Source organism: Nematolebias whitei, chromosome 22 (genome assembly GCF_014905685.2).
Source record: "Nematolebias whitei isolate Nwh7 chromosome 22, NemWhi1, whole genome shotgun sequence".
Classification (NCBI taxonomy): Eukaryota; Metazoa; Chordata; class Actinopteri; order Cyprinodontiformes; family Rivulidae; genus Nematolebias; species Nematolebias whitei.
The window spans coordinates 13282790-13309767 of record NC_056519.1 but is presented as its reverse complement, the minus strand read 5'-3'; the positions used below and the strand labels follow the sequence as shown (position 1 = coordinate 13309767).

Here is a 26978-nt window from a genome sequence, read left to right as displayed (position 1 = left end):
TTCATGCTGCCTTCACATGCCATGCCAGGGTGTCCTCAGTGTCTCTGCAAGATTAATGCTTCCATGGTCGCTGTTTAATTTTGTTTTGTTTTATTTATTATGTGGGTTTTACTTGGGTTTTTAGTGCCAGTTTACATTCCTGGGTCCACTCGTGCTATATCTGACAAAAAAAAAAAGAGAACTACACTTTTTAATTCCAAATTGTGCACTTTCAAAGACTTACACCCTGAGATTCAGCATGAAATATAATTACTTGTTTAGGAAAATTCTGACAGGTGTTTTGAAACCAGTAGCAACTCTAACAAGCTAATAGAGATTTTTGATCAGGAAAACATTATACAAACAATTTTCCATCTGCAACAACCTGGGATTTAACCACAGATTGTAAATCTTTATGCATCAAATAAATTACATCAAGAATCTGCTGCTGTTTAGTTCCGTGGTCTTAATTAAAAAAAAAAAAAAGTGAAGTCCACCTAAAGGTTTTTTTTTGTTTTGTTTTTTTTAGCTAAGGTCCAAATTATATTTATTTGAATTGAAAATTAGTGACTGTAATGCTAGTTTTTCCTCACCAACTGTACAGTTTGTTCAGTTTTAAGCCCTTCTGTGGGCTTCTCAAAGATTGTGGGCCAGATGTGGGAATTACCATAAATGCTGAAAAAGCTGTGCCACCTTAAAAAGAATTACTGGGAATGTGGAAAAAGCTCTGAACCCAAAATACATGATGAATTGTTGAAAAGCAACGCGGCTTACAATGAATGACCTGAATACGGAAAAGCACAGACAAGCAAAAAGAGTATAAATATGTATTTTAATATAAATTATAGCTGTTTTCTACTGAAATTAAACAATTCTGGGTCCAGATTCAAACTGTTGTGTGCTATTTCAAGGTTCTTTATTGTCATTCACATCACATGTGGTACAGGAGGTGGAACAAAATTGTGTACTCAGGGTCCCAGTTACACCCAAAAATAGCAAAAATATAAAGAAACAGTATACTAGGATCTAAGATATATGCTAAACACTAATACTGCGATGTAGCATGATACTGTATTAAACAGCCGCCTGAACATGAGTCTGTAGTGAGCAGATGGGTATGATTACAGCAGCTTAAAGGCAAGAAATCAGCAGCATAGATAATCAGCAGCACAAAGTGACAAATCTCCAATTAAAGTGTCATTACAGTGATTTTTTTGGTAAGGGATTTAAGGCTCTTACAGCTTCAGGGTAGAAGCTGTTCCTCAGTTTTAGTGGTTCTACACTTAATGCTCCGTAACCTCCAAATCTGGGGACTTCTATTATTGGTTATTGTTGATGTTGCAATCCAAACACTGATTGTTTAACTTCAAATTGGGCTACACTACCTTATTCCTTGCTCTTTTAACAACACTGTGAGAATTAGTTTAGTCTAAATAACTTTGACTTTTTCATTAATTTATAGTAAGTTGATTAAGATGCTATTTTTTTCATTCACAACTTTCTATGAATTTCATCCCCCTCAACCCAGTTTTAAAGTTAGGATCCATAATTAGGCTCCAATTTTCACTAAAACAGTTTTCACAGCATACATGAGCAAAAGACAGATGTTGACATTGCAATTTTTTTTTCTAAATCTTTGTTTAGTTTGCAAATTTATTTCAATAAATCACTTTGCACACCAACAAACCACCTACCAGGGATGTCCTTATTATAGTTCCAAAGCGAGCAAAGTCACCGGAGTGTACTTTTGACTTTCATTAACCTTCATCTTTTTTATTTTTGCTGCATCATCATCATCATGGTGGTGGCAGCAGCAGAGATGAGAGGTCACACACTTGACCAAAGAGGTCTCAGAGATCTGTCCTCTGGTGGACCGAAGCTGAGAAGCTGCTGAACAGGGAGGAACAAGCGTGTCAACAGAAGTCATCGCAAATGGGATCCCAGAAGGAGCTGCTCGCCATGTGATCTCCAGGTGAGGACAGAACTTGTTCAGTTTAAAAATAGAATTTACTGTCCTCCAAAAATGGAATAAATTTAAATTTAATGCATTTTGCCAGCAGGTTTTTCTCCTCCATGTCTAACAAAACGCAACGGTTGTGTTAAGAATCAGCTGTCACTTAAAGTCAATTCTTCCCTGCTCTCTGCCTCCCCAAAGTGTTTCTCACGCTGCTCATGGAGAGTTAATCAGTTCATCAAGCAGAACACAAGGGCAAACTGAGAGCACAGCTTCTTTATATATACTTTCTTTTTTTTTCTACTGATGCGTGCACGGGGTAATGTATGGACTACATTTGCAGGATGCATCACCCAAGTGTGAATTTATCACAGAGGTTTGCAACAACAGGAAACCTAAGATTTATTTAATCCACAGAGGAATACGTTGAGTTATTTTCCTGTTTTGTTTTTATGCAAACAGCATCCTCAATCATCAATGAAAAGCACATGATAACCAGCAACGATGACTAAATGGTCTGAAACTGACACTTTTAGTTCTTACTCCGCTGCGTTTCCTCTGCAGACTCTAAATTGACTTCATTCTGCTTCACTTAGGAAGTCCTTTCCCATAATAAAGAAAAATTTGGTAGTAAAATAAAAGATGTCAGCTTCGTAAATCGAATAAATTAGCACAAAAAGATTCAGTTCTTTCCTAATCAACTGGTCAAGTGGAGTCATTGTTATTCACTGAAAGATTACATAAAGTACTCCTCCTTTTTACACTGAGCTAAACCCCTGATGCTTTCCATCTCTTTTTTTTCTTTTACTTCTAAGCACTTTTATTTATTTTTATTTATTTTAGACAGCCTTTCCTGTGACATGACATACCTAAATTTCTTAGGAGAATTACCCAGAATCAATATAATAGTATAAATTGTTTAACTTAACTTACTTGTTAAATCAACAAAACTTTTGAACTCTATGGCAACATATAAATCATTTTACAGTAGTCCCTCATTTATCCCAGGGGATATGTACCATGAAGCCTCACGATAAGTGAAAAACTGTGAAATAGGAATAGTAGTACAAGTAGTAGTTTATTTTAGTATATATATATATATATATATATATATATATATATATATATATATAAAGGCGTTTTAAACCCTTCCCACACTCTACAATATTCTAAACAAACTAAACGCTCTAAAAGAGCACAGAATATCATGATCTCCACTCTCTCTGCCACCTGCCAGTGCTCTTGGCCACGCCTACTTTTCTGCTGCAGAGCGGAGCTATGACACGCTGCATGAGGAGGCTTCTCCTGCAGCTGTGGGCTGCACACAGGTGCAGCAGGTGCTAAATAATTGTAAATCATTAATTTTAAATAAAATTTTCCATGCCGATCGTGTGGCTCACCCATCAATCAGCGAATTGTGTGTCATGTCCAATCTTACTTTGAAAAATAACGAAGTAGCGAGTCCGCGAATAACGAACCGCGAAGTAGCGATGGACCATTTAGAATCAGTATCTGAATGTAAAGAAAGATTAAATATATAGTAAAAGATACAGTGTTCTGAAGAAACGTGAGGCATGAACTATGAGAAACAAGAAATTATACAAATAATTTTAATGTGTTTTTTGTGCATCGCATGAATAAAAACTCTAACCTCTTGAAGTGTTCTAAATCAATCAGAATTTAGATCACCAAAGCTATTACAAGTTATTCTGAATGAAGAATCAATAAATGCAGACATTAATGGCAATAAGTCCTTCCTTAATCTGCATGTTCAGCAGTAAATGTGATAGTTGAATGATTTGCTTTTTTTTTTTGTAAATCATTTGAAACTGTTTCTGAACTCAATTAATATGTTAGCAGCATCAAAAGCTTTAAGGGTTCTTGCGAAAAATGTAATTAACATTAATGACTAAAATTAAGGAAATTATTAAATTCAACACTATCCTTCTGAGTCAAACACATCTGTCTTTTATTCACCCATTAAAAGCTGTGTCATTGTTTTCTAGTTTCAATTACCAAGGGCAAACTAAAACTATGCTACTCTCTCTCACACACATGTGTAATAAAAGCTGCTCACTGTTTCAAAGCAAACTGTATCCAAACAGGGTCTGAGGATCTGTAGCCTAATCTAATCGCCTAACGCATGCAGATATCACATGTTTAAATCATAAGACAGGATGTGAGCCGCATGCTTAACTGTATCGTTTTCTTCTTTCTTTGCAATAGAAAACCTCAAAGCCTCAGCATTTTCCAAGACTTAAAGCATAAGGAGACTGTTTGAAAGCAAAGTTCATGAAAAGTTTATCTAAAATGTATCAAAGCTTTTTCCGCTCCCAAAACCTTGCAGATGATACTATAATCTAAAATAGCAAGCACACCAGAACTTTACTATGACATTGACCTTGAGCAGGCATGCTGTGATGCATGGCTGCTGTTATCCTCTTTGTTCTTTCTGCTACGCTCATGTGATCAATCCTTAAGTGATGGATTGATTAGAGAGACCAATCAATGATGTGCTCTATGGGGGGAGGACATAGCTCATAAATGGGTTTGGGGAGGAGACAAAAAGATTAGAAATGGATGAACTATACAAAAGGCCATTTGTTTTATGTGTAATTTATACAAACCGGATTCCATAAAAGTTGGGACACTAAACAAATTGTGAATAACAACTGAAAGCAATGATGTGGAGGTGCCAACATCTAATATTTTATTCAGAATAGAACACAAATCACAGATCAAAAGTTTAAACTGAGAGAATGTATCATTTTAAGGGAAAAATCTGCTGTTTCCAAATTTCATGGCGTCAACAAATCCCAAAAAAGTTGGGACAAGTCCATTTTTACCACTGTGTGGCATCCCCCCTTCTTCTTACAACACTCAACAGACGTCTGGGGACAGAGGAGACCAGTTTCTCAAGTTTAGAAATAGGAATGCTCTCCCATTCATGTCTAATACAGGCCTCTAACTGTTCAATCGTCTTGGGCCTTCTTTGTCGCACCTTCCTCTTTATGATGCGCCAAATGTTCTCTATAGGTGAAAGATCTGGACTGCAGGCTGGCCATTTCAGTACCCGGATCCTTCTCCTACGTAGCCATGATGTTGTGATTGCTGCAGAATGTGGTCTGGCATTATCGTGTTGAAAAATGCAGGGTCTTCCCTGAAAGAGATTACGTCTAGATGGGAGCATATGTTGTTCTAGAACCTGAACATAGTTCTCTGCATTAATGGTGCCTTTCCAGACATGCAAGCTGCCCATGCCATAAGCGCTCATGCAACCCCATACCATCAGTGATGCAGGCTTCTGAACGGAGAGTTGATAACAACTTGGGCTATCCTTGTCCTCTCTGGTCCGGATGACATGGCGTCCCAGTGTTCCATAAAGAACTTCAAATCGTGACTCATCTGACCACAGAACAGTCTTCCATTTTGCCACACACAATTTTTAAATGACCCCTGGCCCAGTGCAAACGTCTGAGCTTGTGGAACTTGCTTAGAAATGGCTTCCTCTTTGCACTGTAGAGTTTCAGTTGGCAACGGCGGATGGCACGGTGGATTGTGTTCACTGACAATGCTTTCTGGAAGTATTCCTGAGCCCATTCTGTTATTTCCTTGACAGTGGCATTCCTGTTTGAGGTGCAGTGACGTTTAAGGGCTCGGAGATCACGAGCATCCAGTAGAGTTTTACGGCCTTGACCCTTACACACAGCGATTGTTCCAGATTCTCTGAATCTTTTGATGATGTTATGCACGGTTGATGATGATAACTTAAAAGTCTTTGCTATTTTACGCTGGATAACACCATTCTGGTATTGCTGCACTATCTTTCTGCGCAACAATGGTGGAATTGGTGATCCTCTTACCATCTCGGCTTCTGAGAGACACTGACACTCTGAGAAGCTCTTTTTATTCCCAATCATGTTGTCAATTGACCTAATTAGTGTTAATTGGTCTTCCAGCTGTTCGTTATATGTTCAATTTCCCTTTTCCAGCCACTTATTGCTACTTGTCCCAACTTTTTTGGGATTTGTTGACACTATGAAATTTTGAATCAACATATTTTTCCTTTAAAATGTTACATTTACTCAGATTGAACTTTTGATCTGTCATCTGTTATATTACGAATAAAATATTGACATTTGCCATCTCCACATCATTGCATTCAGTTTTTATTCACAATTTGTTTAGTGTCCCAACTTTTTTTGGAATCCGGTTTGTACATTCTGCGCAATAAGTATGTTGAAAAAGACTCATAAAGTGAGTTCTAGAATTGCGCCGCTCAAGGTGGCTGCATGTTGGAGCAGCTACTTTCATTCTGAGATTTTGCTTATGGAAACTTTAATTCCTGTTTTTCTGGATGTAAATCACATTTTTTGGATGATTGTTTCCTCTGGTATCGGATGCTGTGCAGCTGGAAGGATTTTTACTGAAACTTTTTTAGTTTTGGAAATTTGTTATGATGCGTAACCATGGCAACAAGGCAGTTTTCTAAAACCAACAGCACCTGATTAACATCTCAAAAGCTCAAATAATATCTCAACTACAGCCCCAAATCTCAAATGAGTTGAAAAGGATGTTCTGTGGATGCCATTCCCATCTACCTGCCAGCTGTGCTCGAGTGCCTGACCACTGAAATCCTGGAACTAGCAAGAAACACAGCTCATGACAGCAGAAGGACAGGATCGTCCCTTGGGACCTACAGTTGGATGTTTGCAGTGACGAGGAGCTCAGCAGACTGCTGGGAGGAGTGGCCATCGCTCTGGAGGAGTTGTGCCCAGCATTCGGGCGGTCCTACAGCCCGGGGGAACAGAGAGGCCAGCTGAGTCTAGGTGGACGGATCGGACGGCATCTGCAGCCAGTTTCTTAGGATCCACTGTGGGATGGACCTTTACAAGAGATCCTTCCTGCCTACAGCTATCAGCATCTATAACATCTCTTAATGAAATGAGGATAACGAGCTACAGCAACAAATAATTTATTGTTGGGATTAATAAAGTATTTTTGAATTGAATTGAATTGAATTAAAAGAGATTCAGGTTTTGTTTCTTGTTTGAATTCTTTGCAGATGCTTGGTTCTTATGGTCCAGTTGCAGGTTTTACAACTTGTTGCCAGATGCTGTAAAAATGTGCACTTTTATGTGTTGGGCTGTGCACTCCTAAACCTCAAAGTGATTTAGGAGTGAGGTACTTACCCATGAAATATGTAAGACATACGCAGATTAGTGCAACCAGAGGCGTTCCCACACAATGTCAGTAAAGCATCTCAAGCAGCAGAACAGAGGGTTTAGAAACAGGTTGGCCTGGTGAAATATTCAACACGGGAATTCAAATACTCTTTTCAAAAGCTGTTGCCGGGGGTTGTGGGTAAAACGGAAAGTGGGTGAGCAGCAGCTGGAGCTGCACTTTAGATGTTGGCACGCTGCAGTACAGCAGACAGACGTAACACAGGCAGGACTCAGAAACAAAACTTCAAGGACGAGCAAGGACAGTGGCACCATCCAAGGCCACAAATCATCTATAAATCTGGTGTTAGCTCATGAAAATATACTTTTGTATACATTGCTGTCATTTTTACAGATTTCAACTGTGAAGCACAGTTTTGCTGAAAGCACAAAGAAAACTTTAATTTGCCATGTTTGTTAGGCAATAAGCATTAAACGAACCTCAGAAATGGGGATAGATTTTAGCATATATTTCATACATTTTATGAAAATCAATAGCTTCAGAAGACAGAAGTATTTTAACCTTTTTTCCAATCATGCATATGCATAACATTATTTCAAAACCCTAAAAATCTCAACTCAAAGAGCACGTCTTACTTCCAACTCCTTATACCTCCACTTCATCGGGAACTCAGAGGCATGGGAAGGGTTTTACTTCAGGCGTTAACCAACCTTTTCCAACACACTTCAAACCTCTTAAAGCAGAATTTAAAATAAAACAGTAAAGGTTAGAGATGTAGGGATTATAGCTGATAAAATGCATCAGTGGTTTGCAGTTTCAACTTTTCATTCAAGCAGGGGGTGGTGATCCATTTAAGAGCTGAAACTGCACTCATTTGTAAAACTGTAATTGAAGTGGAAGAGTGTGAATCTGGACTCCATGCAGAGAAGACTGGTAAATGTTCAAATGTGATTATCTTTCATGTGGCGTTAAGCTGAAGTGTAGAATTGGTTGTAGTTGATTGGCTGTGCAACTCAAGTCCAAAATCTAAAGTCCAAAACTTTCTGACCGTGCTCAAGAACTAGATAAACCATATCCAAAGTTGGTTTAAACTATTCTTGTCCTTCCTGAAGTTTCTTTCCCTGTTTCTTATTCACGTCTTGTCATGCATAAGAATCACAAATTTGTTTTTCTACATCATGGCAAAGTCAGCTTTTTATGTATGCCTGGCTGAGAAGCAGAAAAAGAGAGAGAGTGTTCAAGAACAACAATGCCTGGAGAAAATATTCAGCTGCTGTGAGAGGAACAAACAATTGAGCCTTTCCTCCACCCTGATGATTTGAGAACTAATTGCCTTTTATGTAGCCCCATCAGAAGGAAGTAACCTTTTTTTTCCTTATCCCTATTTGACTTTGTTCCTTTTTTCCATATTTGAAAATATCCCAAGGCAGTTTCCTGATTTGAGTCTGAATTTAGCTCTTTCAGCAACACAGAGCACTTTGCGTACAAAACTTCAAGGATCATATGAAGGCAGCTCCATGATGCTGCAGCACTGGGGCTTTGGAACAATGGTAATATCTGAAGAAAGTATAATTACTACTAACAAAATATTCCATTTACTACATTAAAAACTGCTGAGTTGAAAAAAAATCCAGTTTGAAACCCTGCTTTGATTAAGTTTAAACTGAGCCAAACTTGGGTTACCTTGGTTTTTGTATCCCTTGTTACTTGTTAGTTTTGCTGCCATGCCAGCCTTTTAATTTTGAATACTTTTTTTTTTACTTTTAAGCAATCAAAATAGCCCAGCCATTTTTAGTCTGTTCTCTGCAAGGTCCTCGTCTCAAGAATGCAACTTGTTGCATAAATAATTTACAAACACGGGAGAGAAACAAAACTAACTATTTTTGATCTGATTTTAAGATGATTGAGATGATGAATTAATATTTTTATTGTCATCATACAACAGTGCATGCTGAAAATAGGCTGCCACTGAATGGTGCTCACAAACAAAGGCTAACAAATATAATCAAATCCAATAAAACAAATAGTTAGAAGGTCTCAGATATAAATGGGAGGTTGGAGGAGTGTGGTCCCCTCTCTGCTTCCTGAAGTCAAAAACTATCTTCTTTGTCTTGGAGGTGTTTAGCTTCAGGATGTTTCTGTTGCACCACTCTTCAGCTCCTGTATCTCCTCCCTGTAGGTTGACTTGTCGCTTCACATGATCAGGCCTATCACTGTAGTGTCAACAGCAAACTTGATGATGAAATTGGAGCGGTGGATTGGAGCGCAGTTGTATGTGTACAGAAAACACAGGAGAGGACTTAGCACACAGCCCTGTGGGGCACCAGTACTGAGTGTCAGAGTAAAGAGCTGTTCAACCTTTACTACCTGCAGCTGATCGGTCAGGAAGTCTTTGATTCAGGAGAAGATGGGGAAGGAAGCATCCAGATTGGACAGTTTTATTCCTCAGGAATGATGATATTGAAAGCTGAGCCATTATCTATAAACAGCATTCTGACGTAGATCCCTGGGAGCTCAAGATGGTTCAGGGCTGTAAAAAGAGCAGTGGTTTGGTGGCAACTTCTGTGGACTAATTTGCCCAGTAGGCAAACTGATGAGGGTGAAAATTCTAAGACGGAAACGGGTTGGGGTGCTCCAGGATGAACCTTGCAAAGCACTTCATGAGCACAGATGTTAAAGCTACACATCTGTAGTCATAGAGGTTTGTAATAGTGGATCATTTTGACACCAAGATAATAATGGTGGCTGCCTTCAGGCATGCTAAGTCCACAGCTAATTTCACAGACTTGTTAAAGATATCAGTCAGGACTGTTGCCAGCTGGTCTGCACAAGGATGAAGCACTTTGCTCAATGTTCCATCAGGACTTGCAGCTTTTCTGGGATTCACAGGTGGAGGGTTAGTGCATTGGGACTGGAAGGAAGGCAGGGCTCTGGTGTGTGACCGGTCTATGTGGCTCAAAAGCGCATGAAGAAGTAGTTACGTCTTTCCGCTAATGAGGCATCTGCATCAAATACCCCCAGTGGGTTGCCTTTATAGTTTATGAGATGGATGGAAATTCACATGATAGAACATCGTTTGTGTCTACATGAGCTTTAAAATATATATTTTTGTACTTTTTAAATTGCACACTATTTGATGTATATATTTAAAAGATTATCCCAGTCAAATCATGGGTTATTTTGGAAATGCAGCGCTAATAGAAACTGCAGGAAAGGCCACTGATCGATGCAACAATTTACGCAAGGCAAATGCAGTAATATTATATTAAAAGTGTCAGATGGTTCAGCTATAACACTGTGCACATCTTTGTCATTCCTTCCACAGCAGTTATGATCAAAGTGCAGATTGCCAACCCCAGTTTTGACAGACCCAGCTTCATGCCGTCTGCATGCTGATTGCAAAGTTAAACAAAAGAGCTGCAGAAGCCACAGCTGCAAGATAACAAAGTGGATTTCAGCTCTCTTGTGAACAGTTATGAGCACATTTTGGATCAGTGCTGCAGCAGCATAACATTTTAAAAACAGATGTAGACTCTAGGCATTTGTTGTGTATGAGTAGATTAGATTACAGACACAGATGGAATAAGCTGAAAGAAGGAATTAACTATTTACCTTAAATTAGATTTGTATCATCAGCATCTTGGCGATTTCTTGTATTGTATGCAAGAATGAACCATGCATCTAACTTGATCTAAAATATCTTGGATCTTTTTATGTTAAGAGACCTAGAATGAACATGTTGCACTAATTCTGGAGTGCAAATTACAAAATAGATCACTGTTTTGTCCTGTGTGCTACTTTCAATGAGACATTTGTAAGAAGAAATATTTTTCATCTTCTTTTTGACAGGCACTAAGTGGCTAGTGGCACAGCGGGACAGTAAGAAGAATATTACATACATTAACACTTAAGAACCATTTTCTTTTAACCAGTGTAATATATTTTCCAAGTCAATCTTTTAATACGTTTTCACAAGAGACCTGCAAACAGTTTCTGAAGGGGCAGATGTCTAATTTGGGTGGTCTGAAAGTTTTTAAATTAGAAATGTATCTTCAAAATGTCCCCCAGTGCCAATAGAAGATATAATCCTCGGATACAAATATGTGCTGCCTAAAATTCTTTGGTGCTTTTTGTAGTTTAATATTCCAGAACCATGTATGAAGATAGGATTCAACAGTAGCAGTTGCTTAGTTAATATGTTGGTTTAATTTGCATCTGCAGTAATCAAATCTCAAGAAAACTGCTCAAATTGAAGAAGAGAAAACAGCCAAGGACTGAGGATGCATGAAGGATTTCAGGTCACATTTGAAGGTTCTTTTAGCAGTCTGCATGTAAATGTGAAGGACATCCTACTCTAATTGCATCCTCTGCAATAGCAGAATGAGGATGTATTTATTTCTAAGCTTGTAAAAATCTAAATGAGGGCTTGTTGATCGTCTCAGGCAGATTAGATCACCTAAACTCTTTAAACGTAGTGGGTTGCTTTCTGCTTTTGCAAACTAGTAAGTGCTTTGCAGCCTGACGATGGGCTTTAAAACAATGCAAAGGGGCCTTTAAATGGAAATTATTCACATGTTTTGGGGATTTATATTGAGAATGAGCTCATCACAAGCCTCCAATTCAGATACATACTTATATCCAGGTATAATTTAACCTTCTTTAAGTTATTTATTTGGGATTTGCCCATCGGCATAAATCAAGATAGAAAAATAAAGACAACCTTGATCCTGTGAAGACAAAGGGCATATTGTGTTAATTAAAATTAATCTGATAAATGGGTGTGTGACATCGCCCTCATACTTGGACCAACTGTTTGTGTATATGGCCTATTGGTTCCATCCTTAGTGTTTAAATGAAAAAAAAAAAAAAGACAAGCTAAAGTTCCAAAAATAGGAAACTCATAATTCTCCAAGCTATAATTGCTACAATAGACAGTAGCATAATTGGATTGTTGTGATGTAATAAAAATGTGTAACTAGATATTTTTATTTTAATTCATAATGATGCGAGTCACTTATAATATCAAATGGGATGGATTTGTTTTTTGTCTTTTTCAAATGATATAAACCTGCAGAAAACTTTCAGATAAGCTAAAACAAAGCAAAGAAATACGTGTGTGTTGATTTTGTTTAAACAAGTTTTGAAATTTCAATGTTAGCATTAGCACTAACTCATGCGATGATTAGCTGTTTCAAATGTTAGCTACTTGAACTATTTGTATTTTAGTTTTGGAAAACCCCATGAAACAAAAGCACATTTATGACCAAAGTCCTGATCAATCAAAAGGTAAATTTACATCTTAATAATATGCAAAACTATAATATTACCATCAAAATAACAAATTGTAAAACTGGTTTAAAAATAAAATGTAAATAAATATGAAAACAAAATTAAAATGCAATGCAATAGAAGTACGATGCATGGGGACTTTATGACAGAGCTCATTTGTGTATTGAATTTAAAGAACTCTTAAACATCACACCACAGTTTTTATTTTATTCTCTTTACAAATGAGCAAGAAAAAAAGAGGTAAAGGTGTCTAGAAGACAGTTAGTGTGATTATACCTCAACAAACGAATCTCAGCCTTGCTACCATTGAATTAAAAAAGTTCTGATCATCCAGGAAATGACCCCATTGAAGCCAGTAAGTAGTGGTTGAGTCTATTGCTTACTGTTGTAAGCAATATATGACATCAGGACATCATCGGTGTAGAAATGAAAAGCAAAGTTGTATTTTTGTTTGTTTGGTTGTTTTCATTTTTTAACAACCCCAGAGGCAATACATATAAGAAAAAAGTAAAGGGCCCAATACAGAACCATGGGGGCCACCAGAGGTGTGGAGATATCACCTAACTGAACTGTAAAGCTCCACTTGTGATGCCTACACAAAGCTCTAAACGTGAGAACAGGATTTTATGCTCTATATGGTATTAAAAAGAACAGTCAGGTCACAAAGGACTTTTGCACATTTTTGACCAGAAAATAACTACTCAACTCACAAGTCAACCAAAGTTCAGCAAAATAAGAGTTAAAAGAAAACTGTAGCATTTTCCAGACTTTTTGCAAAAGTATAAGAATATTATCCTTTATACTATTTGGGCCTTTGGTAGTTTCAGCAAACACCCAATGCTATTTTTCTAAAGAAGACAGGTCCCAGATTATGTGCACAGACCTTTGCAGTTTATTTATTTCCTTTCCTATGTGGTTTGTCTGTCATCATTCCTCGGAGCTACAAAAGGAAAAATGGAGCAAGGAGGATGTTTATTGTAACAATAGTGCCGAGGCAGGATGGGCATGGCCCGGTGCCAGATGTATTTTTCTCTCTGTAGCACGTTTTCCGTTATCTGCCGCCCGTTTTCAGACAGACACACTTATATTCTCCAAATCAGCCTCCCCTCATCGGTGAAATTGCTTTCACGGGAATGATACAAAGAAAAGTTTCAAACTGTTCATTTAACGGCAAAATATTAAAGTCCAGTCATGACTGGTGTTGTGTTTCCATTACCGTTACAGAAAGTGTTGAGCGGCTATCACATCACCAGACCAATAAGACCTGCAGAAAATGCAATTATATCTCTGTGAACTGTGAGCCATTTTCTTTACGTCTGTCTCTGTCTGCTCATGTTTAATCTTCAGTGGTTGTTTTAGAAGGTGATGTTAGAAACTGATCACATTTGTCAGTGATGTTGACATCAAAATGGCTTCTACAGAAGTTTGTATACAATCAAGCAAAAGGGAAAAAGATCTTATGTGCAACAGAACTGCAATCAGGGGTCAGACTTGTTTTATTCAAAATGTCCTTTACATCAGATTAAAGTTACAGTCTGCAAGGAATAACTGACACCATTCTAAGCTTTGTTTACTTTTTGCTTACTTGACATCTTTTTTTAAAGCTTCTTCATCTTGGATGTCTAACTTAAGAGTGGAAGGAGAAGGATGTTGGAACAACCTTGATAGTCTGCATGTTGCTTATTAACTGCAAAACAGAGAGCACCCATTGCCACATAAATACAATTAGAACTAATAAGAAATGGCTCGTCTCAGCCTCACCTTTTACTGAACCATTTTAAATATATATCGTTGCTGCAGAGTGCTCAGAAAGCTTGACAGGGTACGGATGGATGCCATTCATCCTCGTCCTCTTTCATCAGCTTTCAGTAGTGTGAATGTCGAACAACTTTTTATATTCTAAAGAGATATGTTTTTTGCATAAAGTTCTACATTGAAGCATCATTTTAATGCATCAATAAATCTTACTTTTCCCTCTATCTCTCCTCTTCGTTTTCTACTCCAAAGCTAACCTCCCTTCACCTTTTTTCCTCTTTCAATCCCACTCGCTTTTCTCCCAGTCACACCCGTCTTTCATTGCACCGAGCCAGGTGACAGCAGAGCGGATAGCCTTGTCAGCAGTTTTGCATGAACACCCCGGATCCTTGCCCCCCTCCCCTCCTCCACCAGCTCCTCTTCTCCACCCATTTCCTTGCTGAAGCACCCTTGTGAGGCTGACAGCAAGTTGCAAAAGGACAAGGGCTTGAAGCAGTGATCCGTGCTGAACCTGACAGCACCCCCCCACACATGGGATGCCTGAAGTCTCTTCACAGGGAGCAGTCTGAATACACTGTACCCCTTTGGATCAGTTCTATAAATGAACACACTAGTACACGTCAATAATTTTATTGCCAACTGCCAAACACAAAAGGACAATATTGGTTTTGACTGTACATGTGTATTAATTTATGTGGTGTTAGCAAAATATAAGACAAAAAAAAACATAAGCAGCAATAATTTCTGAAGCCAGAGCAGATTTATTCTCCTGGACAATATCAACTGATAGCTCAGTCTCACTGTTACGTGAAGCAGATTTTTAACTTTGCTCTCTCTGAACTCACATCTGGTTTATTGTCCCTGCTCTGCCCCCTTTGTTGCCTTTGTTTAATTTTTTTGCCCAGTACTCCAGGTGATGATGAGGACCGCATGTTTTACCGAACTCAAATTTTAAAACGTACATCATTTACGTCTTTACAGCTTAACTGTGAGATTACAGATGACTAAGTGAATGAAAGACAGAGGATGAAAACATGGGCAGATGGCCAAAAGCATAAAGGTCAGGACAGCATGTGCAGCCATGTGGACAGGCAGATGTCTTTAACCGTTAGAGCTTTGGGTTCTCGTTAACACGTCCCACCGTCCACTGAAGACAGACTCTGTGCACACGTAGATCTGCAGGCTATTTAGATGGAGGTTAGTAACCCATCTCTGAATCTGTCTTCTCTTGGCTGATTCTGTTTCATGCATTCTTTAAGGTTCGCCCACACAGGGGACATTTCTCTCAGCACATTCAGGCATGAGCTGAGCTATTGAGCAGTCTGCAGAAGACAACTATAGGTACTCGGGAGCCGCTAAGATTATGAAGAACTAATGAGATGGTAGGCCAGTGGTCTTCAATTAAAATTTAATGAGCGCCTAAAGAATTTTCTCTCTTGCAAAGGTCCCATATATATACGAACCTCTACAGTGTCTGAGTTTAATTTTAAAATCCCGCCTCTGTAGTCCTAACCTTCATCTGATTTTAGGATTGCTCTGAGGTGCTACAATATTTGTATTCAAGCTTGAAACAAGAAGTATCATAATTTCATCATTTATCTCTGGGAAGCTTTGAGCCTTGGGGGACAAAAGAATCACTGTTTAGTTCTTGTGCCAACTCTGTCAGCAGCAAATATTATTACTGGATAATAAGTCATTCATGTTTCAGAAAATATTCGGGTTGTGCTCTGCCTGCAAGGGCAATGGAGCCAATTCATAGAAACCAAGGCAATCACTATTTAACATGTAATAGAAACATATAACGCTCGACTAAGAAAGCTCTGTGTATTAGACGCTTTATTTCATAATTATTTCCACAGAAGACTAAAATTACTGCTACTTGTTTGATTTACAGCAGTATATTTTGCCGTTTTGTTTTACTCTGCAGGCTGACAAATATAATTATTATTCCAATGCCACAATAACTCAGAATCATCTCATTATGTAGTTAATTTCTTAACTTAAGTTTCTTCGCAGCCCCATAAAACCTTATAAAATGATAATTTTAACTGGCTGAGCATGACTCCTTACGACTAAGAAACCATCTTTTGTGTATTCGGTCTTCACAGTCCTGTTTGAAAAGACTTGTAATATATCTGTCAAAGAAGACCAAAGGGTCACACTCTGATGTTTAAAACCAAAGACTTACTAAGACATTTAAAAGGATTCACACACAACAAATACTTTACACAAGAGAATTCCTGCGGCAGCTTCATTTAAATGTGCCTTTTTTTTTAAATCTCCTGTGCAGTAAGACCTTCGCTTGCTGCACAATGCTGAGATAAGCTGCAGAACACAGAGAAACAGCAGTGGCAGCAGCTGACATGCTGGAATGCAGCAGAGCCCTCTTTTCTGTGTAGCTTCACTACACCGTGTCATGGATTAAAAGAAATAAACGAGTGAATGATGTCTGTGACTATGCTGCAGAGCATGTGCCGATCTGTGTGTTGGATGAGTTGCATGAAGCAGGCCTCAGGGTGGAAACAAATTAGTCCGAGCATCATTTTAATTAGATGTTACTCCGAGCACTGACGCTCTTTAAACCTCCTTTTATTCCATCCCACCACTGTATTTCAATTTTCAAGAGATTTTAGGCTGCTCGTGTCCCAAAGGATGTGTTTAGATTGGGGATAAGCTGAAACAAAAACCAACAGCTCAACGGCGGCACCCTGGAGGATAATAACTGACTGTGCTCCTCTGATTGGCCGAGAGGCTGACCCTTTGAGCCAATAGGAGGGAGGATATGAAATGCACAGCTTCACCTACTGCAGTGAGAGAGAATAATAAATAAATAAAATAAACCCAAAAACTCTCAGACACGCCTGGCTCGAGCTGGATGTGGATGTTTTGTTTGCGCCGTGCCCTCTGTTCCCATGACGACAGGATACACGAGCAGCCAAGGTCACATTCTGCAGCTGAGGCGGCATGATGGCCACAACATGAGACAAACACATTTTAAACTGGGGTGTGAACACTTCAGTGACGCTGCGGCTGAGGAGTCCAAAATCAATTTTCAGCTGCATGGGTGGAAGAAGCAAACAAAAAAAGTAAAGGTGATTCTGTACTTTAACACGTTAGAGTTAATAAGTGTGTGTGGGTGCTGCGCAAACATACGCCCTGGATGTCCTTTAACAGAATGAATCAGTCTTTTTAATCTATTTAATGCAGCGTCTTACATGTTTTCCCCATCACCTTCAACATTTTTTTTTTTTTTACCCATAAATATTAGAGGGTTAACCCTTCACAAAGCCGCTGCAGCACGAGGAGAATGTGGGCGTGGCAGAGAGCGGTGATCATGACACGCTGCAGGATGGACCTTCTCCCTGCACCTAACGATTTAGCAGGTGCTAAATAATTTAAAATAATTTATTTTAAACAAACAATCCATGTCGATCGTGTGGCTCATCCATCGATCAGCCAGTTGTGTCATGTCCAATCTTACTTTGAGAAAACTTGACAGAGCGAGTCCCCGAAAGTCAAACGGCCAAGTAGTGAGGGACTACTGAGACACATAGGAGTCAAACTGATTCAAGATGGATGCCATAATCAACTAACTTAAAAAAAAATGGCTACAACTTTGCTAATTTTGCAGATTTTGAGCTAAAATTTGACTCATTCACAGCACTTACTCTATGCATGACATCTCCCAGTATGGCATAAAATCATCCTATATATTTGGCATTTTCAAGATTAGACTAAAACAGCAACAACTGGCATTTCCTGTAAGAGGATTTCAGTTTGAAACTAAAATGAAAGGCAGCGTTGTACATTCCTACAAATAATAAGTTTTAATTGTCTTTTTTTATTCAACCCAGTCATTATTTTTAACACAGATGTAATGGTGACGTGACACGGCTGTCGGTTTATGTTCGATCAGAGATGAAATAATGTCCTGCAGAAACGCCATCGTTCTCCTCCCTGCACTCTATCAAAGTGCCTTCTGAAATATTTTTAACTTGGATTTACGATCCAGAACGTTACGACCTGAACGTCTTAAACCTGATCTGGCAGAGACCCAAACGAGTTGTCCTTCTTTTTTTTTACGTTTCTCTAATGTCATATGCTTCAGCAGCTGTTGCAGACAGTCTACTACTTTAGCTGTTTTTACAGTTTATCATAAAAGTTGAAAGACGTAAATTGTGGTGATAGGAGGTTTAATGCAGCAGATCACTACTTCTCTCTGATGATACACATTTAAATTTACCTGCAAACGATGCCCTTCAATTTTGGATGGACGCTTATGGCAACGATCAATCACCAATTTTTTATGATACTATAAAAAAAGCATCATGTGTTCATCAAACTGTAACTTCATTAAGTTGCAAGCTAATTTCCTCTCTGACAAGCTAAATGGCAGATTGTGTGGGCTAATTAGCATAGGATAGCTAATTAAAGTGCTGGTTGTGCGAGTCATTTGTCAGAAGCGCCGCAGGAGGACTAATTTAAAGGGGTTTTAGATGATGAGCAATGTGTCAGTCTTTTTGTGGGCTGGTGGGGAGAAAAAGTGAGCAGTTTGGCAGCTGAACCGTCAACAGACTGGAGCAACATGCCAAAAGTGTGAGCCATCACCTGCCAAAGGCTGACTGGTCAGTTTATATTTAACTGAGTTTAACAAAAGTCAAGGTTAACGTCATCTGTACTTCCTTTCTTAATGGTGCAATGAGGATCCTTTTCCATAAAACATACCGTATTTTTAGGACTATAAGGCGCACGTGCTCAAACATCTGTCAAAATGTTTTAGTTTTGCTTAATGCACCTTGTAATGCGGTGCGCCTTATAGTCCGAAAAATACGGTACACGTTTTTTTTCTGTATATTTTTGCAATCCAAATACTTCTGCATACTTTGTGTTGTTCAGTAGCCAAATGATGTCAAATAAATTAAAAAGTATAAATGTTATGTAGTACGTTCTTTCTTCTCACTCTGTGAAGTATCCACGTATCCATTAATATAACATTTTAAAATATCATTTAGTCATTCATATATCAAAATGTTCAGCTCATTCAGGAGATGGGTGCTTTTGGTTTAATAACTTTTATACTTTATGTTAAAAAAATTAAAATCCTAATAAATCTTTTTGCTGGAGAACAACATCCTGATCTTTTCAAATTCTTCTAAACATTGTTCCCTTTGCTTCGGCATGCAAGCTCTAGTTTTGTCTCCTTATGCTACTTTTAGTTTTTAGCTGCCATTTGGCTACATTTAGCTTGCTTTTTTTTATTTTACTTTTAGCTAGCCTTTAGAGTATTTTACCTTTTTAGCCATTGTTCTGCTTCTTTTAAATTTTAGCTACCTTTTTGCTAATTTCAGCTAGCCTTTTGCTGTTTCTAAGCACCTATTTGGCTCTCGTGCAGTGATAGCTGGATATGGACTTCCCACAAAGGAAGAAGCAAGTAAAATTGATAAATGGATGTTTCTAGCTAATCTATTGATAACTTTAGCTAGCCTTTTAATACTTTTAGCTGTTTAGCTACACTTTGTTTTTGCTTTAAGCTAGCCTTTTGCTACTTTTATGAAATATTTTGTTTTATTTAATATTTAATTATTTTGTTACTGTTCATTTTTGTGTATGTCAATAATTGTTCATTAGCTTTTCTTAATTTGTGTCTTATGCTCTTATTTGGCTCATGTGACCGTTAATTTTGTACATTACAAGTTACTCCTGTATTCCAACAATACTGGTTGATTTTTGCTGACAGGACGAGATCTGTACTAAAATCACGGTGATGATGTAAACCTTTCAACAACACATGATCCAGGTGTGATCTCAACTTCTTAATAACGCTTGACCCAGTAGTGTTGGGTGTGAACCCACCCCCATCCATGGGTACACCACCGAGTTGAACCACTGTATTGATAGATTTAAAAGCCGAAGTTGCTTTGTTTTGCATATACACAAAAAAATGCAGCGATTTGAAAACCGCTCCAACCGTCCACCAGAAACTCCTCTGAGTCATCTGTTGCTCCCTTTTCTGCATTTGAATCTTCTACTCATAACATCCTCTTTCCTTATAATGGGAGTCTGTGTGTTGACTAAAGCACTTCTCAGTTTCACTTCCAAGCAAAAAGTCAAAGCTAAAGACCCCTCCGGTGTTATAAAGGTAACACCAGTGCTGTAGTGGCAGACTGCAGCAGAAGATGGCCCCTTCGACTAATTGAAAGGCTACAGCCATCTCACACAATCAGCCAGCTCCGTCTGTGATTATAGATGTGACTTGGTGTCCCAGAATACAAATCTGCCATGGACTCCAAATCCTCCGGTGCCTCTTTAAGATCTGGCAAGGATGACCAAGATGAGCTTCCAGCCTCCTCAGAGTCCTCATTATATGTGCCGGTAAGAACTTGTGTTTTCTGCTCCAACTTCCCCCACGTTTTAATGATTGCACATCCGCCATCGGCTTGGCTTGTTTTCTGCCTCCCAACTAAACCGGCAAAACGCATCAGGTGGAGACTAATGCAGATCGGGGAAAACCTCAGCTTCAAACCGGTGAAATGAGCTCTTGTTAGAGCTCTCGTTGGTGCCCTTTTCTGAGCTGACCTCTCTGACTCACAGTTATTCTCCGCTCAAATGAAATATCAATAATTGCACTTTTTAACAGCTTCACTGAGACAGAATGTGTCATTTGACTCAAATCATGCTTGTTGAACTATTTTTTTCCATCACTTGCCACTAGTAATGGCGATGCATTTAATTTTTTTGCTTGTGTCTGATGTGTGTGCATTTGTCTGTTAGCAAAATATCTCATGAACCACTTGGGAGATATCAGTGAAACTCTCAGAATGTAATCACTGGATTCATCATCTACAAGTTATTAACTTAGGAGTCAATCTGATCTAAGACGGCCGCGACAGCTAATTGAGGTTAGCAAACAAAGAAATGGCTTTAACTTGGTTAATTTTACAGATATTTAACTAAAATTTGTTGTGGTAGTAGCCGAGAGTCTGTCTTAACCATACTTTAGGCTAAACAAATCTCTCAGTATTCTGTGAGATTGTGCGACAAAAACAGTCATGACAGCCTTTTTAATCACACAATAATTTAGTTTAATAATTTAACATCAAAATGGTAGGTGATAAGCATTTCTTTAAGAAATGCTAGGTCTTTGATTTAAAAAATCTTGACGTGTGTTTGTTGTGAACTCGACTTTTGGTTTGCATCATTTGCATACCTATTGCTATGAGTTCGCCAACGTTTAAGACACATTTGAACATTTATGGCTCGTAACCTCTTATCAACACAAGGATTTTCAGAAGGACACACATGTATCTGCTGATAAACATGGGAAAACGATAAGATGTGAAACTAACAAAGTGAAATACCTCAAATTAATTGAAACGCACGCAAAAGCTCTGAAGATTTAGTAAAAAAAAGATGTGAAATAGTCTGAAATCTGCTGCTGATTCGGTGTAGCGTGTTTTCCTGCAGTATGTCATTTTTATTACAAGAAGCAGCATGTACTGCAGTCACACACACGCACGCACACACACACACACACAGACAGGGAGCTACAAGATGTTTGATCACTGCCAAGCCAAAGCATGCAACATAAGATAGTTTTCACATGAACACAGATGCATTACATGTGTCAACAGGAAGGTTCACCAGTTTCCAACATGGGGACGACCCTATTCTACACACACTGATGTTTTATGGAAGTTTTTTTTTTTTTTTCCACAAATAAGTCAACATTACTCACATATTTGCACATTTTGAAACCAGTGTGACCACACTGAGGAAGACAAGCCCGAATGAGGTGAGCATGAGCCATGATGGGTGCAATGAGGTGCAGGTGCTGTGTGACGTGAACGTGAGGATGAAACGATGACCAACAAATTACTGACAACAAAGCAGAGATACAGAAATCAATCTCAACAGAACACAGCTTTCTAAAAGAGATAAGACGCGACGGGAACAGGAAAAAAAGGACAAAAAATAAAACACAAGCTGCTTTCTGTCTCAAACCCAGGGGGTCTGACTTTGAAGTGGTTTGCTTCAGAGGTTTGACGGGGGAAGCGTTTTGAGAAGTTCGATGCTTTGACAAGTTAGCAAAGCCTTTCTGCTGTGCTCTTTGTTAATGGCCCCTCAGCACAAAGCAATCTGAAAACACAACAAGCTCAAACACCTTCTATCAAGTAACCCTTCTGAACTCTGATGGATTATTCTCTTTGTTCTCTCTAAGTCCACTTCACCTTTATCCTCTTGTGAAAGTTGTGCTTCTCTAAGCACTGCTTATAGCAATTCTTCTTATATTTAATCAATTCATCAAAGGGATTTTGCCACTGCATACTGTAGATGATCGGGGGTTTGTGATTTAGTTGCGGGCTTTGCTTGGATATTATTTTTTCTACAATCCTAGTTCCAAAAAATGTGGGAATGCTGTGTAAAATGTAAACAAAAACAGAAGGCAATATTTGCTAATCTCATTTAAAAAAAAAAAAACATTTTTTCATTCACATTGGAGCATAGCAAATATATGTTTAAACTAGACACGTTACCATTTTGTTCCTGGATCCATACAGTGATGTCCAGAACAGAATGCCTGAATATCTTGGGGATCCAAAATTTATTTTTAGTCTATTCTTTTGAGAAATTTATTTAGATGCTTGAAGCGTCTTTATTCTTGTTTTGATGATATTATGAACTGAAAGTGTTATGATTGTCAAATTCTTCCACATAGTTCTATTGAGAAACATTGCTCTGAAATTGTTTCACTATTTTATAAGCAGTTTTGTGTAGATGGTGAACCTCTGCCCATCTTTACTTCAAAATCATGTAGCCTCTAAAATGTTTTTATATCCAGTCCTCTTGCTGACGTGTTGCAAAATGCTCCTTTAGCTGTTTCTTATTTGTACCACTTACTTTCACCGCCTTGTGGGGCCTCCCATGTGTCAATTGTTTTGAGATATTGATGTCATCAAATTCAAAATTATCTTTATTGATAAAAGTTTTACAGTTTATGGGTTTATACAATTTTCAAATCATTGCATTCTGTTTTATCTTTTATACAATGGCCCAACTTTTTCTGGATGGAGGCCGTACTTTCCTTCACTGACTTTATACCTCACAGACTTCCAAGTTGTTTAAAGTGCAGGTGTTGATCTTCTACTACTTATTGTATCCAGCTCTGTGGAAACTGTTATTTGCTGTCAATGACTAATTTACTTATATATAATTGTATGTCAAGCAATGCAGTAAAGCAATTATGTGAAAGGTGTGGCCTACAACAAACAAATCATTTTCTGGTGGATGACTTAATTGATATTAATGTGCCTTGGCCAGATGAGTGCTGCGATTTTCAGCACTACTCTAGTGGTCGAGTTTGACAATACAATACTTGTAGTCTGCCTTTTTAGGGCTAAATATTCACTATTATGCTTTTTAAATCACTTATTGAGTTAATACTCCATCCATCCATCCCTCCATTATCTTTACCCGTTTATTCCATTTTGGGTCACGGGGGTCGCTGGTGCCCATGTCCACCAATCACTGTGCGAGGGGCGGGGTAAACCCTGGACGGGTCGCAAGTTCATCACAGGAGTTAATACTCATGCAAACTTAATCATTGGTTTTCATAATTTTTTTTATCAATTTTCCAATTGATCAGCACACTGGGTGCAAAATCTAATTAACTTTAAAGCTTTTAATCTGACCTGAAAGCCTTTTACAATTGCAAACCATGCTATATGGAATTTATTTCTTACATTATCATTTACATTAAAAACGTTGCTAGAACCATCTTCTTCCACCTGTGTAATATTGTTAAAAGTTAAAATTAAAACATCTTATCTACAAAGTTATGCAGAAAAATGGTTCATGCATTTGTCACATCTAGACTGGACTATTGCAATGGTTTTAATCTGGGTGTCCAAATACTTATTTAAAAAGTCTTCATTTAATCCAAAATGCTGCTGCCAGAGACTTAACTGGAGTTAGTAGGAGAGATCATATCTAAAGTTTTAGCTTCTCTCCATTGGCTCCCTGTCAAACTCAGAATTGAATTCAAAATCTTACTTCTAACCTACAAAGCCCTCAACAACCTAGCTCCATCTTGTATTACAGATCTTACTGTTCCATATTTTCCTAACGGAGCACTTTACTCTCAGACTGCAGGCTTACTCGTGGTTCCTTGAGTTTCCAAAAGCAGAATGGGAGGAAGATATTTCAGTTATCAGGCTCCTCTCTTGTTCATTCATTCAACCTTTATTTATACAGGCTAGTCTTATTGAGCCACAATGACTCAGTTACAAGAGGGACCTGTTCAAGACAGAACATATAAAGTACAGACAACAATAACAGTAAAACTTGTGGAGCCAACTTCCAGTTTCTGTCCGTAAGGCTGACACATTGTCCAGTTTTAAGACTGGGCTTGACTTTCCTTTTTGATAAATCCCATAGTTAGTGTTGGCTTGTTATGCTGCTATAGGCTTAGACCACTAGAAACTACTAGAGCACAAATTGACCTTGTTTCCTTAAATGAATTGTTAAAATTGAATAATTTTCATTTGATACTATTTCTATCTTAACATGTGATTCTCGACCTGCCATTGTGTATCTGTTCCTACCAAACCCAGCTGGTTGAAGCAGATGGCCGCTTGTCCTGAGCCTGGTTCTGCTAAAGGTTTCTTCCTCATGAGGGAGTTTTTCCTTTCCACTGTCACCTTCATGCTTGCTCAAGATGAGAGTTCTGCATTGGAGTTAAATTCAAAGCAGTCTGCTCCTCAGATAAATAGTGTTAACTTATTTTTTATATATATGAATGTTTCTGTTCAGTGTCTTGAGATGACTTCTGTTGTGACTTGGTGTTATATAAATAAACTGAATTGAATTGAATCTCTCCTATATTGGCTCATTATCAGTTGGAGAGCGACACCCACCCCCTAAAAAATTACAAAACAGTAAAAAGACTAAACAAAACCTTGAAGCGTTTACAACCACTTCAACTTAGACTCCACTTCCAGGGTTGTTGCTAGGCTTTGCTACTGAAGCGCTGCTACTAAGAGGATGCATGAAAACAGGCTGCAATTAAGATTTATGGAAAACGAATTTTCTAAAATAAATAAATTGCGATGTTACTAGGGTTGAGTTGTCTTACCTGGGGACACAGGCTGTGGAGGTCTCCCCTTCGGGTGCTTCCGGGGCTGGACAGCAGAACTGGTGAAGCACTGTTGGGTTGCTGTGTGAAAAATGAGAAGAGCAAATAAATCACAAAATTAAAACTTGAAATAAAATCTGAGATTTTAGCTTTTAGTAATGCTTTCATTATGATTTTTTTTTACATGCTGTACCTTGTGACCATCACCCAAAGAATACCATAATCAGTTTGGCAAAATATAGGGGTGCATTTAGAATATTAACAATTAAATAAATAAAAATATGAAGCCAACAGAAACTTTTTTAAAAGATTAATGTTTGTTTTTTTGGTGAGTTCTGGGGAGTTTATATGATAAATGAGACTCACCTATGCAATAAACATGAGAGACTTAGAGTTGGTATTAGAATATATATTTTATTTCAAAGAAGCAAATCACCAAAAATGCACATTTCTGCTTCTTGGAGAGATAAGCTCACAGTGAGGTTGAGTTTAGGTGTTTCAGCACCATGGACAGAGACAAACATTCGTCTTTGCTTCATCTTTTTATAGAGATTCTGTTATTTTACTGCTCGGGTCTTTGCTCATTGGGGAGGAGTGTGATGCTGAAATGGAAAGAGCATGGATCTAAAATTTTAATGTGCATGCCAGAAAGCTTTATCCTGTTTATGTACCGTTTGCTCTCTATTTTCGACTGGACACTGTCTTGCATTTCAAATACCCAGTATCACTCCAACCTCCACTGTCCTTTCTTTTGCGTCTTCTTACACCAATTCTTCATCACTCTATGAGACTCCCATTCCACCCCGCACCACCCCTATGATGACTCCTGCAGACATCTTCTCTCTGTTCTGCTGCAGAACAGAACAGAAAGAAGGGCAAATGCAAAAAACTTTATCAAGCCAATTGTTGCTGGAGTATCTGAAAAACTGAAAAATTATTTTTCTCCAATCACAACATCCCAGTACATTTTAAACCCAACAGGACCCTCAGACAGAAGCTGGTCCATCCAACAGAACCCCCACACTAAGCAGGTTGGTGTCTGCAGTTCAGTGTAGTGAGGAATGTTCAGACCTCTACATTGGAGAAACGGAACATCTCCACAGACACATGGTTCAACTCAGTGGTCCGCCTACATCTCAAGGATAAGGGACATGCTGCTGAGGACGAAAATGTTTGTATTTTAAAAAAAACAGATGGTTTGGAGGGCAGGGAGCTATTTACCGGTACGTCAAACAAGAAAAAAAATAACTTTAAACACAGGAGGAGGTCTCAGAGTTCAACTTTCAATAACTTACATTGCAGCTTTAGGCCTAATTCCCAGTCAGATCCACTACAATTGCACCTTCATGAATGTGACCAAAACATCTCAGAGATCCAGGCAAAGAGCCTAATTTGTGCATAACACTGTGACACTGCGAGTAGTTCCAGTCTAACCTGCAGCTGAATGTAAGAACAAACCAGGCCTCTCACGCAGATCTATGAATCTGTGAACTCCACACACTCCAGACATGTTTGAACTGATAAAGCCTCCTGGATGGGAAGTAAAACATCTTCACCTTCAGAATAGAAGTCCAGTTGTTTTTGATTTTAACTTTTTTTGGATTGATCATGACCTGGATGACTCATCTTCACCAGCATATAGCTAAACAATGTACCCAAACATGAGGGGCAGGCACATGCACAATC

The 26978-nt window shown here is 38.4% G+C and overlaps 1 protein-coding gene across 2 annotated transcripts in view; it reads right to left on the bottom strand.

Moving 5' to 3' along the window:
* Positions 1-26978, bottom strand: part of iqsec3a (IQ motif and Sec7 domain ArfGEF 3a) — a 104277-nt gene that overhangs the window by 60227 nt on the left and 17072 nt on the right. For both annotated transcript variants that reach the window (XM_037695790.1, XM_037695791.1), the window contains exon 2: positions 25293-25373. In XM_037695790.1, coding sequence (XP_037551718.1) covers positions 25293-25373 — 81 coding nt within the window. The remainder of the gene's footprint in view (positions 1-25292; positions 25374-26978) is intronic.